At 30.8% G+C, this 19,528-nt stretch overlaps 1 protein-coding gene and 1 pseudogene across 1 annotated transcript; one reads left to right on the forward strand and one right to left on the reverse strand.

The window, feature by feature from the left end:
- Positions 1-3,032: 3,032 nt before the first annotated feature.
- LOC125877413 (ethylene-responsive transcription factor CRF6-like) lies at positions 3,033-3,432 on the reverse strand. Its single transcript, XM_049558711.1, has 2 exons — positions 3,388-3,432; positions 3,033-3,308 (listed from the first exon to the last, which is right to left on the reverse strand). Exons 1-2 carry the CDS (start codon positions 3,430-3,432, stop codon positions 3,033-3,035), a joined length of 321 nt encoding a protein of 106 aa, XP_049414668.1.
- Positions 3,433-3,584: 152 nt separating this feature from the next.
- LOC125877414 (gibberellin 20 oxidase 2-like) lies at positions 3,585-8,296 on the forward strand (annotated as a pseudogene).
- Positions 8,297-19,528: the final 11,232 nt, after the last annotated feature.

Genomic DNA, 19,528 nt, shown 5'->3' on the forward strand with positions numbered 1-19,528 from the left:
TATCTTCCCTGTGGTAATATATTTCTTATGGCTCAAGGTTGAGGGTTAGGCTTACCTATTGATTTGGTGTAGTACATGCAATCATGACCAGAGAAATCGGGTCATGAAAGATTGGCATAATAATATTATTAGAGGTTTAAGAGAAAAATTAAATTAATAACTAATAGTAATAAGTAATAAAGTAACTACTAAGTGATATTGTAATAATAATCTAGCTAGCACTTTGTGACAATTAATATCTAATTAAAGAATTGATAATTTAGAATGGAGAACTAGAGATGAGAAACTTGAAATGTTTGAAAGTAAATATTGAATTCTTGAAAGTTAAATGAGTAGACAGATTGAGAGAATACTGTGGAAAAGTACGAATAAGAGAGGGTGTACTTATAGATTAATGTGGAAGGTTTTTTGGAATATATATATTGGTTAGTTGGATGCCCCGAAGATCAAGAAGATGAACTAGTATATGAGGATGATGATCTTACTTGGGGTAGTGTTGCTACGACAATTGAAGCTGATGAGAGTATCTATATATATATATATATATATTATTTTTAGTTGTTAGCTGGACCAACAACGATCAAAATATTAACAAAGATCTAATTTTTTAAATTAGATTCCCTAGAAAATCGTGCCTCCAATGGATAGCGTATTGTTCTTGGGCTGGTTTAATATGGGCTATTACAGTTCGGGTTGATTTTTGGTTGATCCGACCTAATTAACACCCTTCGTTTGATTTATTTAAATTACCATTGAAATTCAAAAGATTCAAAATCAAGACGAAAGTTTATAATTATTGGTTTGTCTAAGAGTTCATGAGTTTCTTTTCAAGGTATGTTCCATTTTTAACTTCTTTATTATTTTTAGGCCACAGGTAACATTTATGAAAAGTAATATATGTGTGACATCTGAGTTTCTTTGTGCTTCTATATGTCCTTTTTATAAGAGATCTTAATTTTTATACATAAAAATTGTAAAAAGGATATTTTCTTCTACTAAAATTGTAAGAAGATAAGATATCTCATTCTTTTGTGTGTGTGCGCTTCTACAAGCACCATTTAGAATTTATATAGGTGTAGATTCTACTGCTTTATATCTTTTTGCTTTTGGGAATTTTATCTTTTGAACTATAAGAAATTCGTTGATATGGTCTTATGACCTCATTAATTTGTGGAAATTTTCTATTGGATACTCTACAGTAGTTACATTACAAAAACAAATCTAGAGTTTTAAGTGTGTTTAGAAGAAATGATTTTCTAATACTTTTCGTTATTAGTTTTATAGTCTTTCTATAATTAAGAGAGTTTTAGTTTTTTCATATAAAACATTTTTATTTTTATGAATCGTAAATCTTAAAAAGGTAATTTTCTTCCACTCAAATTGTGAAAAAGGCTAGAGATCTCATTTCATGTAAATTCTGCAACATAGTGGATACAAAATTTAGCGAAAAATGATTTTCTAGCTCAACACAAATTTCTTTAGGTTTAATGAATTTTTGATAAAATATATTCATCTTTACACGTAAGAAATAGGAAAAGAACATCATTTAAAAAAATTGTAAAAAACCAAGATAGCTCATTTTCTTCCAAGGAATTCTGAACAACTGCCATAAAAGTATGACCAACCCTTGATAACAAAGCATGTTTATTGTGGACACATGTTCTTTAATATTGTATGTATTTTAATTTATATGACATAATTCTAACTTCGAGAGTCAAATTTTATAATTGTGATAGTACTAGAAGTCACAATTATTTATAATTCAAAATATTCAGAATGGGTAAGAAAAAGTTAGGGTCTATACTCATTGGACTCTCAAAATCATATATATATATATATATATATATATATATATAAGAGAACCTTAGGCCCGCCTATGTGGCGCCATCACAAATCAGAATTCCCTTTTAATTTATTTATTTACAAATTTAGCCTTCCCTTTCATGAAAAGTTGCAACTTTTATGAAAAGTCCTCTCACTGACACTATTGATTGTGTTACAGATTCTGGTATGTATTTTTATAATAATTAATTTAGAATTTATGCTTATGTTATTAAGGCTAAATGATAAGATGTAATCATTTTCATTTTCCTTTACATGATTAATGTTTGTTACTACGTAATCTTGTATGTAAGATAATATAGTATTTTGGTTTTAATGCCTGATAGGTTTTGAGTATTATTTTATAAATTTTGTGATATTAATTCCAGCGTGAAGCGCGGGTAATTTTACTAGTTAAAAAAATTGCCACATAATTGAGAATGTGAGAATTTTTTAATTTCCTTTTTTCCATAAGATATGGGATTATAGAATTGGCAGTTTCAATTTTAATTGTTTAATTTCTTAGATTTTGTGCTATGTAAAAATATGACAAGAAAATTGAAACAAAGAGAGTACAAAAATAAAGAATTTCTTATCATGAATATAGCGTATTTTTTGGGTTTTTGTTTCTTCGCTTTCATGAAACAACGGCCTCCAAAGATGAGTTTCACGAAAAAATGAGGCAGTATAAAAACTCCTCAAAAATTGCGAGAGTCAAAAAATCCACTGACTAGGTGGTGGAAAGTCTTGTTGTCATGCCTCGTGTCGTACATATTTACATAACGGATAATGATATCACAGGCACATCTAATGATGGGGAGGGAAATATCCAAGGCGAGAAGTATGAGTGACATAACAGGATTTGTAAGGAAATTCTCATAAAAAATGGAAAGACCAAGGTCTTTTCAAAGCAGATGTCCTCCAAAGAGAACAAAGATACAAAGCCACTCCAAGAAAATATAGAGAAGTACATGGGAGTTAGACTGTGAAAATGGGGTAAGTGGGTAGAAGAAATTTTAGATGGAAGAAAGATTGTTCAATGTTTGTTAGGATGTTTTGACACTGTTGTAGAAGTTGCTTTGGCTTATGACAAGGAAGCCATTGAAATAAGAAATGCTACTGTTTTGAAAAACATTCTTGAGCCACTAGTGAAGGAAATCAACCCCATTAATACATTACCACCACTAAGGAAGACAAAAGGAAAATCCATACTATTTTAGTGGTGGAATGGTCTTGATGGGGTTGATATCCTTCGGTGGTGGCTCAAGAATGTTTGTCCAAGCATTAGCACCTCTTATCTCAATGGTTGTATTGTCATAAGCCAAAGCAGCTTCTACTGTAGTGGCATAACTTCTGAACCAACGTCGAACATTCTTTTTCCATCTCAAATTTCTGCTACCCACTTTCCCAATTTTCACAATCTTACTCCACTGTACTTCTTTATATTTTCTTGTAGTAGCTTTGTATCTTTCTTCTCTTTGGACAACCTTTTTAAAAAGACCCTGGTCTTTTCATATTCTATGAGAATTTCCTTACACATCCTTTTTTATCGCTAAGAATTCTCACCTTAAAGATTTTCCTTCTCATCACTAGACGACTCTGTGGCGCCATTGTTCGTTATGTAAATACGTACGGAAAAAAAATCACTAAATGGTACTATCAACTAATTAAGTACAATTGTTCTACCATCCGTATCTAAGTATTCATTTTTTGCAAGAAAAGGGTATACTCATTTCGTTTATTTCTATTAGTTTATTGGTGTTATGGAGAAGGGTCGAAAATATCCTTCAACTATTCTTGTTGGCATGCCTCGTGTCGTACATATTTACATAACGAACAACGATGTCACAAGCTCATCTAATGATGATGAGGGAAATATCCAAGGCGAGAAGTCTGAGGGACATAACAAGATTTGTAAGGAAATTCTCATAGAAGATGGAAAGACCAGGGTCTTTTCAAAGCAGATGTCCTCCAGAGAAAACAAAGATACAAAGCTACTCCAAGAAAATGTAGAGAAGTACAGGGGAGTTAGACTATGAAAATGGGATAAGTGGGTAGAAGAAATTTTAGATGGAAGAAAGATTGTTTAATGTTTGTTAGGATGTTTTGACACTGAAGTTAGTTTGGCTTATGACAAGGAAGCCATTGAAATAAGAAATGCTAATGCTTTGAAAAACATTCTTGAGCCACCAGTGGAGGAAATCAACCCCATTAATACATTACCACCACTAAGGAAGACAAAAGGAAAATCTATACTTTCTTAGTGGTGGTATGGTCTTGATGGGGTTGATTTCCTTCGGTGGTGGCTCAAGAATGTTTGTCCAAGCATTAACACCTCTTATCTCAATGGTTATATTGTCATTAGCCAAAGCAGCTTCTACTGTAGTGGCATAACTTCTGAACCAACATCGAACATTCTTTCTTCCATCTCAAATTTATGCTACCCACTTTCCCAATTTGCACAGTCTTACTCTGCTATACTTATTTATATTTTCTTGGAGCAGCTTTGTATCTTTCTTCTCTTTGGACAACATCCTTTTTAAAAAGACCTTGGTCTTTTCATTTTCTATGAGAGTTTCCATACACATCCTTTTAAGTCGCTTAGAATTCTCACCTTGAAGATTTTCCTTCTCATCACTAGACGACTCTGTGGCACCATTGTCCGTTATGTAAATACGTACGAAAAAAGAAATCATTAAATGTCACTATCAACTAATCAAGTACAATTGTGCTACCGTCCATGTCTAAGTATTCATTTTTTGCAAGAAAATGGTATACTCATTTCGTTTATTTCTATTCGTTTATTGGTATTATGGAGAAGGGTCGAAAATATCCTTCAACTATTTTTGTTGTCATGCCTCGTGTCGTACATATTTACATAACAGACAATGATGTCACAGACTTGTCTAATGATGAGGAGGGAAATATCCAAGGCGAGAATTTTGAGTGACATAACAGGATTTGTAAGGAAATTCTCATAGAAAATGGAAAGACCAGGGTCTTTTCAAAGCAGATGTCCTCCAAAGAGAACAAAGATACAAAGCTACTCCAAGACAATATAGAGATGTACAGGGGAGTTAGACTGTGAAAATGGGGTAAGTGGGTAGAAGAAATTTTAGATGGAAGAAAGATTGCTCAATGTTTGTTAGGATGTTTTGACACTGAAGTTAGTTTGGCTTATGACAAGGAAGCCATTGAAATAAGAAATGCTAATGCTTTGAAAAACATTCTTGAGCCACCAGTGGAGGAAATCAACCCCATTAATACATTACCACCACTAAGGAAGACAAAAGGAAAATCTATACTTTCTTAGTGGTGGTATGGTCTTGATGGGGTTGATTTCCTTCGGTGGTGGCTCAAGAATGTTTGTCCAAGCATTAACACCTCTTATCTCAATGGTTATATTGTCATTAGCCAAAGCAGCTTCTACTGTAGTGGCATAACTTCTGAACCAACATCGAACATTCTTTCTTCCATCTCAAATTTATGCTACCCACTTTCCCAATTTGCACAGTCTTACTCTGCTATACTTATTTATATTTTCTTGGAGCAGCTTTGTATCTTTCTTCTCTTTGGACAACATCCTTTTTAAAAAGACCTTGGTCTTTTCATTTTCTATGAGAGTTTCCATACACATCCTTTTAAGTCGCTTAGAATTCTCACCTTGAAGATTTTCCTTCTCATCACTAGACGACTCTGTGGCACCATTGTCCGTTATGTAAATACGTACGAAAAAAGAAATCATTAAATGTCACTATCAACTAATCAAGTACAATTGTGCTACCGTCCATGTCTAAGTATTCATTTTTTGCAAGAAAATGGTATACTCATTTCGTTTATTTCTATTCGTTTATTGGTATTATGGAGAAGGGTCGAAAATATCCTTCAACTATTTTTGTTGTCATGCCTCGTGTCGTACATATTTACATAACAGACAATGATGTCACAGACTTGTCTAATGATGAGGAGGGAAATATCCAAGGCGAGAATTTTGAGTGACATAACAGGATTTGTAAGGAAATTCTCATAGAAAATGGAAAGACCAGGGTCTTTTCAAAGCAGATGTCCTCCAAAGAGAACAAAGATACAAAGCTACTCCAAGACAATATAGAGATGTACAGGGGAGTTAGACTGTGAAAATGGGGTAAGTGGGTAGAAGAAATTTTAGATGGAAGAAAGATTGCTCAATGTTTGTTAGGATGTTTTGACACTGTTGTAGAAGTTGCTTTGGCTTATGACAAGGAAGCCATTGAAATAAGAAATGCTAATGCTTTGAAAAACATTCTTGAGCCACCAGTGAAGGAAATCAACCCAATTAATACATTACCACTAAGGAAGACAAAAGGAAAAATCCACACTTTCTTAGTGGTGGTATGGTCTTGATGGGGTTGATTTCCTTCGGTGGTGGCTCAAGAATGTTTGTCCAAGCATTAGCACCTCTTATCTCAATGGTTGTATTGTCATAAGCCAAAGCAGCTTCTACTGTAGTGGCATAACTTCCAAACCAACGTCGAACATTCTTTCTTCCATCTCAAATTTATGCTACCCACTTTCCCAATTTTCACAGTCTTACCGATACTTCTTTATATTTTCCTGGAGTAGCTTTGTATCTTTCTTCTCTTTGGACAACATCCTTTTTAAAAAGACCTTGGTCTTTTCATTTTTTAAGAGAATTTCCTGACACATCCTTTTATGTCGCTTAGAATTCTCACCTTGAAGATTTTCCTTCTTATGACTAGACGACTCTATGGCGCCATTGTCTGTTATGTAAATACGTACGAAAAAAGAAATCATTAAATGTCACTATCAACTAATCACAATTGTGCTATCGTCCGTGTCTAAGTATTCATTTTTGTAAGAAACTGGTATACTCATTTCGTTTATTTTTATTAGTTTATTGGTAGTATGGAAAAGGGTTAAAAATATCCTTCAACTATTTGAGTTTGTAAAAAAAACTACTCTTCATCCACCCTTCGGCCCCAAAATACCCTTGCATTAATCTTTTGGCTCAGAATACCTTATATATTTACCATTTGTCTCATATTTGTCATTATTTGTAAAAACTACTTAAAAGTAAAATTATTAAATATATATTTATTATGTTGCCTAATTTGATTTGGTCCAAATTAAACCCTTTTCAAATAAGAAAAATCACGTATGATTAATATTTTGATTCAATATGCTTGAAAATAAGATTCAAAAAATTATTCATATTATGATATCTTCTTATAGGTCTTCATATAAAGGTTTTCATCAAAGTTGCCTTGGAAAGAGACACTCTCTTTTCAATATTCTACTAAAGAAGACTCATCTCACATAGTTGAACAGTATTTCTAAAGGACATTGGGTGAAAGTTTTAACAATCTTAAATAAGGAAAATTGACTACCTTAATACTCCTCTATTCAATTTGTTTGTCGTACTTTTCTTTTTGGTAAGTTTCAAAAACATATATTTTCCTTTTTTTGGCATCACATGTTTAAGAAAAAAAAAATTAAATGATATTTTGGTACATTTTACATATATTCATCTAATACCACAGGTTTCGAAGTTTTTCTTTACTTTCTTAAACTTCATGTCAAATCAAAACTAGACAAACAAATTAAAAAAAAGAAGTATCTATTTTTCTAATTTTTTTATTATGGAAATGAACTAACCTTTGTTCCGTTTAACTACACATGAATGTTTATCAAGAATATTGCAATTCCATGAGCACACTTTCTCTTAGTATCATGGAATTCTTAGGGATGAGCCTAGGCATATGGAAGAGCCACTATAAAAAAAAATCGAAGACAATAAATGCATAATGAGACTCAAACACTATCCTCCATTCTAGAAACAAGAGCTCACCTTAGTAATAGGTACGATCCAACATCATTAACCGTTCTTCATCAAGATTGTGTTAGCAGACTTCATGTTTTTGTGGACAATGAATGGTACTCCATCAGTCCAAATTTCCATTCTTTTGTGGTTAACATAGGGGACACAATCATGGTAAGCGAATTAACACATGAGAACTATATAATAAACTAATGTACTATATACAAATCATATAAACAGAGAAAATTAGACAAACAATACATATTTATGTGAAAAATAATACATGATCTTTTTACATGACGACGTACAATGATATACATCATGATCGTGCTTAGGACATACAATATGAATATGATGTTCTTCACATAATTGATCATGTGGGGTTATAACATATTTGGTTTTTTTTCCTTTTGCGAGTGCTATCGAATGGTAGATACCAAAGTTGTTTGCAGAGAGTAGGGATAAACAACAAGAATCCTAGGAAATCACTTGCTTTCTTTCTTTGTTCAGACAAAAGTAAGGTGGTGATGCCAATTAACATGGCCTACCCTCTTATAGTTTAATCAGGAGCATCATAGAGTTGATACGAACACTCTTCAAGCTTGTCAAATTGGCTTTCAACGCAATACTACACAAGCTAAAGAGCTATACATATGAGGTTCAAGATTGAAGACTTTGGAATTTCGTTTATGTATGTTGAATCTTTTCTTGTAGTTTTATTAAGTTAGACTCTATGTTGCTCGGACTCTCCAAAATTATTGCCGCACCTATGTTAGATTTTCGAAAATACATTACTTTTGGAGTATCTGACAAACACATGTCAACATTTTTGAAGAATCCAACCAACATATATAGAGTTATTCATAGTATTTAGGAGTTGATCTCTATTGTTTGGTAAGCAGTTGAATAAATAAATGTATAAATTCAAGGGCAAAATCTGAAATTACATTAAAGGTATCCATGATTTAATATATACGTATGAAAAATATTTTTGATTGATATACTTCTTACATTTTTCTATATATATAGTATAATTTTTCGACAAGTAGTGTCTAACTGACCACCCTAAGCTATATGTGGGTATGCCACTAGTTGATGAAGTTGAAATATAGGACATAGTTATCTATTTCTCGGTTAGGTTTTAGTCTTTAAATACATATCTTTTGTTATGTTAGTCAATAATATAATGTTCTCTAGTGCAATAAAATTTTATTCTTCAATTTTCATTCCATTGTTATTTTCCTTCATTTGTTTTCTTTCAAACACCAATGGATCTAGAGCCATTTTTATACATGGAATCACAAAGTTTTTGTTTAAATATATCCTACACACTACACAAAAAATGTGTAACACCCCAAAAAAAACTTAAGCTAAGACCCAAACCATTCTTCATTTGTGTATAAGATCGTATCGAGTTATTTTTAAATTGTTCTTAGGAGTTAAGGTCAATTCATTAGTATGAGAATATATTTGGATATGAATTACGGTCACAAGAATCTCCCAGCACAAAGTTGAGTTAGAAGTTTCAAATTAACTTTTGATATAAGATTATACTTAGACTAACTTCAAACGATCTTATCTCTCAGCATATAATCAATTAGGTGGCATATGATCTATCAAATTAAATTTGTGTGAGTCATCTTTCTAATGCCACCAAGTTGGCCTCATTTCGAGTTCGGAGTAAAAAGTTATGCCCATTTTAGTGAAGCCCTGTCAGGCAGTCGATGTTCTACGCCTGGAACTACAGATGGTGGAATGTTCCATTGACCGTAGAGCGTTTTTCTTTTTCAGAAATTTCATGCACGTGTTCCAGGGTTACTTTGGTCCTTTCCCAAGCTTTTTTGCCCTATTGTAAGTCGTTTTGGGTGTTTTAGCTGAGTATATCATTCAACTAACTAGTTTTCCTCTCAAAATCATCAATCTAAACATTCAAGTATCTTGAAATTCTCTCAAAACTCACCTAGGTTTCCTCTTCTCCATCAAGAACTCTAAAACTTTTAAAGTAAAAAATTCAAAATACAAAGAGAAGTCTTCCACCCAAGGTTTTCCCAAGTTCTTCCAATCTAGAAACTCCATAAAAGAGTTTCCTTTCTCAAGATCAAGCTTCAAGATTCCTAGACCAAAGATTTCCTCCAAGAAAACTAATGTTCTTCCTCAGGCTCAAGAAAAAACAAGTCTCTATCAAAGTTTTCGGTCTAATAGCTTCATAATCAAGTATGTAAGACTACTCATAGTGATTGACTAGTTCGTCCTCCTGCTCTACATCTCAATTCAGACAGTGAAACGTTATGTTTAGAGTTCTATTCAAAGATTTCTTGAAATCTGAATTCAGTTGTATTTCTTATTCTGAGTTCCAAATTCATTAATTGTTGAGATTTTAATTTTTATTATGCATATTGAATTATAAATTGTTGTTTATGCTTTGTATTACATGAACCCTAATTGCTTATAAAATTCATGTTTATAAAGGCTATTATATGAGATTTCTTACACATTGATTTCAGACTTGAAATGTAAGTACATGAGCATACGTTTTAACTGAATATTTCAGAAAGACTTACTAAAGAAAGAATCAAATGGTTTCATATGTACTATTTGGTACTTGATAAAGAGAAAGAGCATAATTGATTTTCTTCTGAAAAAGTAATTTAGTAAAGAAAAGTGAAAATAAAGTAGAGAACTATCCCTTTCTTTGTAAAGGGTGGTTGAGCATAATTGATATGATTTATTTTGGGAGTAGTATTGAACACCAAATTGGGTAAGAATCTAGTTTTAACTTGAAGTCCCATAAAACTATGTAGCCAATGTATGATAGAATTGCACTGACTTTTCAGATGACTCCTCACTGCCTCAAGGAGGCTTATTGGATGGATCCATAAGTTAGCATTCTATACCCCCACAAACTAAAGAATGACCCTTTTAACGTGGGCAAAACGTTGTATCGCCACTAGACTCATAGTGATGATTGTCCATTAGAGAAACTCCCCATTGAGTAAAGTTTTCTATTCTCATATTGCTTTTATTGCCTATGTTATTGTAATGTTATTGTAAAGTATAAATGGTTTTTCAGTACTTGTTCATATATTGTTTTACTTTATATATATTCAATCATCAATTAAGTTATCGTTTTATTCAGCCATATTACATACTCGTACATTCAATGTAGTCATTCGACCTACATCTTTTTATGATGCATATTCAGTTATTTAGGATCATTAACAGGCATTCCATTGAGATCACTTCATCTACTCGTTAGCTTCTGGTGAGACCTCCCCACTTTCCGAAGACTCCATTTTTATTGCTCTAGAGTAGTAGGATTTTGAGGTGTCATGGGTCTTTTCCCGACACCAATCTTTAGATAGTAGAGTCTTCATGGACAGGAAGAGTTAAACAATTTCAAGTACTTTTTCAGATGTTTTATTAAACACTTACGGTTTATATTAAATATTTTTAGATGTTTTAAAATTTCGTTAAATATTTTAAATTATCATTTATTAAAGCTTCTGCGTATTCTATTGAGTCATATGTGTCATAGTCAGCCAGGTCACGGGTTCGTTTGGGACCAGTATTGATTCTCGAGTGTCGACCACGTCCAGGGTGTAGGCTCGAGGCGTGCCAAAATGATCTTTAACGGCAATCAATTAACGACAATAGCTTAATTGCTACTAAATATGTATTTTTAGCGACAATTAACACTCTTTGTAAATTCCCCTAAAGTCTATAGTGACATTGGATTCAATGAAAATTAACTCATACCGATAAATTCTCAAAAGCATTAATCTACATGTCTACAAAAGCACTTTGTTTCAATCAATGTGATAGATATATATATATATATATATATAATTGGATTCCTTGTTATTAACAAATAAACTAAAATGAGTATTTATATAATCAAAGCTAGAGATTAAACTAAGGCAAGACTTCGAAACATACCTAAACAAAAGAGGAATTTCACTAAAACCCTTTTGAGGATTTCAGTGATAAGTTCTTCAGGCAAATTAGGGATTGTAGAGGTTGAATCTTGCATTGAAGTTGATGAAAATTGCGAATGGTTAATGGCTTTGCTCCGTTTTGGGTTTTGATGGGTGCTTTCATCTTGCTCAGATTCCATTTTTGGATAGCAGAAATTTGAGAAATGAACGATTGTATTGCTCTGCAATTATGGAAGATTCTCAATTAGTAAGTTTCACCAAATTTTAGTGTGGACGGTTTCGTCTCCCAAAATAGGATAAACTAGTACTGAGGACATTTTTGTCAAAGTAAGGGTATTTTTGACCTTTTTTATTTTTAGAAATAGTTACTTCTAACTTTATACTCTTTCCGTTCATTTTTTACTTACTAGTTCTGGACACATGCGTTACAGGTGTAGCTCATAAGTTGACATTAAAAAGTTTATGATGTAAAATAGACTAATTTTTCACTACATAAATAATTTTGGAAATCATTTGGAGTTCTAAAATATAATTAAAGTATACAAAAGTTATGGTTATTTTTCATTTTTAGATATTTCAAGAATTTTATTCTAAGTCTGAAATAGTATCTTTTTTTCATTAATTTAAATCTTATAAATTAGTTAATTGCGTCACATCAATAACCTTGGTATATGCAATTATAATATGTACAAAATATTGAACTATTCGATATTAAAAAAGTATGGGTGTGAGTAATAATTAACATTCAATAATTAGGTAGAGGAATTTATCACATTCTCATAAATAATATCTTTAAGGCAAAAACAGACATTCTAATTTGGACTATTTAAATACTTATAATTTTTATGTCAATTTCTTTTTACTATTATATCACACATATAAATCTTATTTTTAACCTTAGAGAAGTGTATGTATGAAGCGAAAAAAATAATACTATTAATATGATTCTTTTTTCCGTAAAATTTCTCCTAAATAATATAAATGGAGGAATGAATATTTCAACACATATAAATAATAGACTAATAAGGTCAATAGATTATACATATAAACTAAAAATACACTTCAAAATGATCCTATTCCTCTATCTCCATTTCGATGGCTCATTTTATTTTAGGTTATGCAAATTCTATTTTTTCCCCTTAAAAAAGTCATAATTGATTTTTATAATTTTGTTATTCCTCTCTCTAATCAGAAATAATCTTGAAAAAGTAATTATAATAAAGTAGAACACTCTATCAAGATCCAAATAAGTATATCAAATTAGCTGATTAATCTTTCATTACGAATTTCATCAATAATTTAAGAAATAAAGCAGAACCTTAAAAAATAGTAAAATAGAATAATAACATAAGTTCACTAAGCATGTATATGTCTGATTTCTTCATGTACAATACAAGACATTCCAATAGGAAAATAAAATCATAAGAAAGTATCAAATCATAAGAAATTATATCAAGGTATTGCCTTCAGAAGAATAATTCATGTTAAGTAAACCTATATATCTATTTTAGGCTAAATAACATATCCCCAAAAAAGGACATAAAATATAAAATATTTAGGCTGGAAAAGGAAGAGAGGATAAAAACAAAGAAAATTATTACACATCCAAACTGATGAGCATGATTAATTTTTTCCAAGATAATTTCTCATTTACACGAAGATCATGCTAGGCATTTTATAGTAGTCGCTAGAATGGACTTTTAGTGGATAAAAATAATTTGCATTAAATTAGTTCAATGATTTTAGTCCATATCAAATTTATTTAATGAAGAAATCAAACTATTCAAATTCTCTTGATTTTTAGGGGAAAAAAAATTGATTATTAATGTGAATTTGATTCATGTACCAATTTAAATGAGTTATTTACTAAATTGTTCAATGCAACTATTTAAAATCTTGCTTTTAATTTCAATTGAAAGATGTTGACTAATGTATAATCGCTTGGTTTCATCTGCAATCTTGCTTTAACCTGAGAAACGACTTTTTTATTATAGTAATAGCTAATTGAGTCCAACGTTTGTTTTTATAATTTTATATATATGATAAAGAAGGCAACTTTTTGAAGGATATGTAATTCAATATTTATAATATTAGGGCAGCAATTTTTTACTATTTAATACTTAATTAGTTAAATATTTTATAACAATTTGTTTAAATGTAAGGGTAAAATGGTAATTCAATTTTGGGCTTTGGATCTTCCCACTTTTAATAATAATAATAATAATAATAATAATAATAATAATAATAATAATATATATATATATATATATATATATCATAGATGGCGTAAACCATATTTAAGTATTTTAAATTTATATGTTAGCACAATTAGCTTAGAGTTAGATTTCATGGATTTGGTAAATCAAAGTTGGAGGTCTCTGACAGAGCCAAGGAAATGCAAAAATAGGAAATGTCCAAGACTCTTTGGTCTAAAAGCTTATAATTTCCATTTGAACATGAAATTAGTCAGTTGGTCAATTAGTGACGTGGATATCAACCAGGAATATTAAATGGAGGCCATTCCCCCATCAGATGTGTCCCACTACAACTGATGACTTCTTCTAGTTTACTACATATGTAGAAAAACTCGATATTGAATAGACATTCTTTATCACAATTTTGCTTCTGTGTACATCCTTTATGCATCATATATATATATATGGCGGGACATAGACTCTGAGTCCTAAATTTAAGTTCCTGTTTCCAGTGCGAATGTATTATGCCCGGTTTAATCAATTACACCAGCTAACATAACAACACTCCACACTCCGAGTGGCATAGGCGCGGAAAGACCAATTAAGGTCTCGTAAGATAGAGTGACCCACGCACAACTCATTGAGAATTCCTCGTTCCCTTTCGTATGAATTCCCCAGCGGCGAATTTCAAATTTGTGGGGCCCTATCTATTCCATCTCTCGAGCCCCGAAGAAACCCCTATATATATATATGATACATAAAGGATGTACACAGAAGCAAAATTGTGATAAAGAATGTCTATTCAATATCGAGTTTTTCTACATATGTAGTAAACTAGAAGAAGTCATCAGTTGTAGTGGGACACATCTGATGGGGGAATGGCCTCCATTTAATATTCCTGGTTGATAGCCACGTCACTAATTGACCAACTGACTAATTTCATGTTCAAATGGAAATTATAAGCTTTTAGACCAAAGAGTCTTGGGCATTTCCTATTTTTGCATTTCCTTGGCTCTGTCAGAGACCTCCAACTTTGATTTACCAAATCCATGAAATCTAACTCTAAGCTAATTGTGCTAACATATAAATTTATAATACTTAAATATGGTTTACGCCATCTATGATTTAGTTGCATTTGTAGGCAAAATTTTACTGTCAATAAACAGCAAAAGGTCTTCATTTCATTATTTTTTTTTGGTTTCCCTCTTCTTCAAATTACATTCAATCACATCTCAAAGTGGCCTCCCTTTGACACATGTGGACATATGAATTGAGTGTGACGATGCACATATATCTTTAAATATGCGAAGTATTAATGACAAAGCTCGCCGTGCAACTCTACAGTCGCATGCGGTTCTGGCTAAGACCGATCTACATGTTTATACTTGCAGTTAAATCCATGAAAGTACCTTTAAACGTTTAAACCAATTTTGCTCACATAAGAAATACATTTAGCAACATCCGGAGTTCACAATTTTGCATTGCTGGATTGTATGGGTATACTTTACAAAATGTGATTCTCTTGTGATGAAGATGACGGATCAAGTGTATGTGTATGTGCAACAAATTTGGAAAATTAACCTGCAAAGCTTTCAATCCCATTTGAGTTGAGCCTTTACCCACTCCATGGTGTGACTGCTTTTCCTTGTAAAATTTGAGTCAATCTCCACCATTATCTCTTTAAAACCACACTTCTTAAAACTATTATTTCCTTATCAAAGCATAGAGAAGCAGCAAAAAGTACCACTGCCATATCGTTCTTGAGTATAAAACTCTCTAGCTCCTGTATTTCTTTGGTAAGCACGAACCATCAGTGTTTAGTTTTAAATGTATAATGTATTGGCCGCTTTCCATACCACTCAAATACACATGATTGGAGTAGTATAAGATTGTAGAAACTCAATCAATATAGCTGTCCACGCCTTTACTTGGAAAAAAAGGGAAAGTAATACTTTATTCTGAACTCTGTGTCCACAAACTTGTGCAAATAACCAAAAGAACCTCACTGAAGTATACCGAGTGTATGTAAACAACAATAAAACATTTTGAAGAATTCATATTGGGGAGCTTGCTGTGAAGAATTCTCCATACATAAAAATAATAAACAACAATAACTCGTCTAAAGAGGACGACTTCCGTACAATTTTCGAGTTTACATGTTATCCTCGAATGAGTTCACTGGTTCCATCCCAACAAACATTTTCAACATGTCAGCACTGCAGTTCCTAGGACTTGAAACAAACAGGCATTTCAGGTACTCTGCCTTCAGATTTAGGCCGTCGAATGTCTAGCCTAGAAAAAGTCTATTGTGGGTCTAATAATCTAAGTAGTTTTATCTCCGCAAGGGAACAACTTTTTTGGAAATTCAGCACTAAGGTTCCTTCAATCATTAACAACATGTAGGACACTAAAAGAAGTTTTATTGTGGAATCCGTTGGATGCTATTCTTCCTGCATCAATTGGGAATTTCTCTGAATCTCTGAACTGAAAGACATTGTTCCTGAAGAAATTGGACCGAATAAGAGAGGTTTTTACCACTTTCTCTTCTCTCCAGCACTCTCGGACTGATCATCTTGCTGCAAATCACAGCTATGAATAATAAGAAACATGGTAAGAAACATACTAGTAGAAAGTTAAGAAAAATAAGAAGAAAATTAAACAAATTATATCCGAAATATAAACAACTTAATATCACAAAAACTGATAACGAAAAATTAAATCAATTAATAGATAATATATCTAAAGTAGAATATAAATATATTCAATATTTAAAATTACAATGAATAACGAGAATAACGAATATAGACAAAAACTTAATGAAATAATTATATCAAAAAGACAAGAATTAGCACATAGACAAAGTAGACTTAACAGTAATATATTTGCAGGAATTTGTCACAAATTTATAATAGCACAAAGAAAGACTATTTTATATCTGAAAATACAAATAAATAACTTAGAATATAAACTTCAACACAATCTATAAATGAATAAGGAAGAATACACAATAGATGAAAAAACATACGAAAACTATGACGGATTAAAAATAAAGATAATATTTTCTAATCTAGGAAGAAGATATAAGAAAATAGGTGACAATCTAAATTTAATGTTAGAAAAAGAAACAGTAAAACTAGAAGATAGTTTAACTGCTATGATGAGAATAACAAAAGAAAATGAAGAAATAGATAGAAAAACAAAAATTGAAAAAATAAAACAACAACCAAAAAAAGGAAGTACAACAATTAGAAGAAGTAAAAAATACTAAAATAATAGAGCTAGAAAAAGATCTAGCAATATTAAAAGAAATGTATGAAATTAAACAAAAAGAAAAAGAACAAAAAATAAAATTAGCAAATGAGATAATTAAATTTAAAGAAAAATTGCAATTACAAGATGAATTAGAAGAAAAAGAAGAAAATAGCCAAGATAATCTACCCGAAATAAGAGTTGATGAAATAAACGACGATGATCTAGAACAACATTCGGAAACAAGCGAAACATCAACAGAACTTTTAGCAAACATAGATAATACAAAGAATTTAGAAGTAAATACAGAAGACGTAGACATGGACGAAAAACCTAGCACATCAGGAGTAAAAGGCCCAAAAAATTTTAATCCAAAATATTATAATGAAAACTATAAACAATATGATAAAGAAAGCTTAACAACTTTAAGAAGTAATAAAAAATTCGATGGAGGAATAGCTACTACATCTATGGAAATACTATATAAATACGAAATAGCTATAAGAAATGAATTTAGTAGTATGACAACAGATGTAGAAGAACAAAATAAAGAAAAAATCATAAATGGGAATCTAATAACAAAATTAGCAATATGTAATATGTGTTACATAGATGAATATACATGTGCATTTAGAGAATACTATTATAAAGGAACATATAGCATAGAAGAAAGTAAAGAAATAAGAAAATTATATTTTACAAAATTACCAGAACCTTTTAATTCAAAAGTAATAAAAAGTTGGAATGAAGCAGAATTAATAGATACCTTAGGAGCTAGAATAAAATTTTTGCAACGATGGTTTATGGAACTATGTGAAAAATATAAAGAAGAAATAAAAATGGAAAAAATATTGGTAAAAAACTTGGCATGTTGCAAAAATAAAACAGCACCTCAATTTGGTTGTACGGATAGTTATTATAAAAATATAAAGAAATATAATAAAAAATATAGATCAAAATATAAATATAAAAAACCAAGAAGAATATACTATGTAAAAAACAATAAAACCAAAAGGCCATATAGACCAAAAAGAAAACTAACGGAATGTACTTGTTATAATTGTGGAAAATTAGGACACATAGCTAGAGATTGTAAATTACCTAAAAATCCAAAGAAAAAACAAATATCAGAAATAATAATAGACGATGAAAAATACACGCAGATAGAATACATAGATTATGAATTAGAAAGTGAAGACAATATATATGAAATATCAGAAAATGAAATAAAAAAAAGATATTAAAATAGAATCAGACAATGAATTCTATAATATAACAAATGACTGAAAAAGATATGCAAATAATAAATAAAGAAGAACATTAAGACGAAGAATCTTTAGAATAGAAAATAATATTTGATAATAGTATATTTGAACAAATAAAAGGAAAAGAATTAGACCTAAGCGTAGCAAAAATATTCGAAATACCAACCATAAGAAACTGGTTTAAATGAAAAAAAGAAGAATATTATTATGTAGTAAGTCAAAGAGAACATATCATAGATTGCAAATACACTAAAGGAAAGGCCAAAATACCAATAATAAATAAACGAATAATAAATAAAGAAATACAAGATATTAAGGCTAAAAATCCAATTAAATATGTACATTTAGGAGGAACAGAAATACTAATAAAAACATGTTTTAGAGAAGGAATAGATACACCAATAGAAATATACTTAGCAGATGATAGAATTATACAACCCATAGAAAAAAGTATAATAAGTGCGGTAAAAAGTAACCTCATATACCAAAAATTTAAATTTATAATAAAGTGCTAACTACTCAGTAGCAATAAATGACAGAAATATAAATAAATCATTAGTATTATATTGGAAAATGTCAGGAATAGAACTAGCCCTGAGAAGTAAAATATTTACAGCTAGATGTAAAAACTTATATGTTTTAACAACAAAACATAAAATAACAGCAAAAAATAAAATAAATAAAATAAAAATAGAAAATCCTTTTGAAAGAATAGTCACAGTCATAAACAAGAATGACTATAGTTATAATGAAATTGACATAAAAGAAGATTTAGAAATAGTAAAAGAAAGATTAAGCACATCAAAAAGAATAAACATGAACTGTGAAATACCACAAATCTCATAAAAAATGAGTACCTCAAGAAGAATAGATAAAACTCTACAAAAATCAATGGAAGAAGAAATAAAACCACATCATTACTACATAATGGGAATAATGGAACAACGAAAATATTTAATATTAATAGATACAGGAGGAGAAGAAAACTATATTACAAGAGAATTAGTGACGGAAGATGAAATAATAACTATTGAACAATCATGCCCCGAACTACCAAAAACATTAATGTATACCGAAGAAACTACAGAAAAGGAAATAATCATTGGAGGAGTACCAATAGTGATAAAATTCAAAATATATCAAGGAGATGAAAATATTATTTTAGGAATAAAATGGCTAGAACAAGTAAAACCATATAATCTAGAAGACAAATAGTTAACAATAAATTATGAAAATAAAAGAGTA

The sequence above is a fragment of the Solanum stenotomum genome, chromosome 9, assembly GCF_019186545.1.
Source record: "Solanum stenotomum isolate F172 chromosome 9, ASM1918654v1, whole genome shotgun sequence".
In the NCBI taxonomy this organism is placed as follows: domain Eukaryota; kingdom Viridiplantae; phylum Streptophyta; class Magnoliopsida; order Solanales; family Solanaceae; genus Solanum; species Solanum stenotomum.

Bases quoted from the DNA above. Each gene is read 5' to 3' on its own strand.
- LOC125877413 (XM_049558711.1), bottom strand. From the start codon at position 3,432: ATGGCGCCACAGAGTCGTCTAGTGATGAGAAGGAAAATCTTTAAG. The intron at 3,309-3,387 runs GTGAGAATTCTT...CTTTTTAAAAAG, and splicing joins TGAGAAGGAAAATCTTTAAG to GTTGTCCAAAGAGAAGAAAG.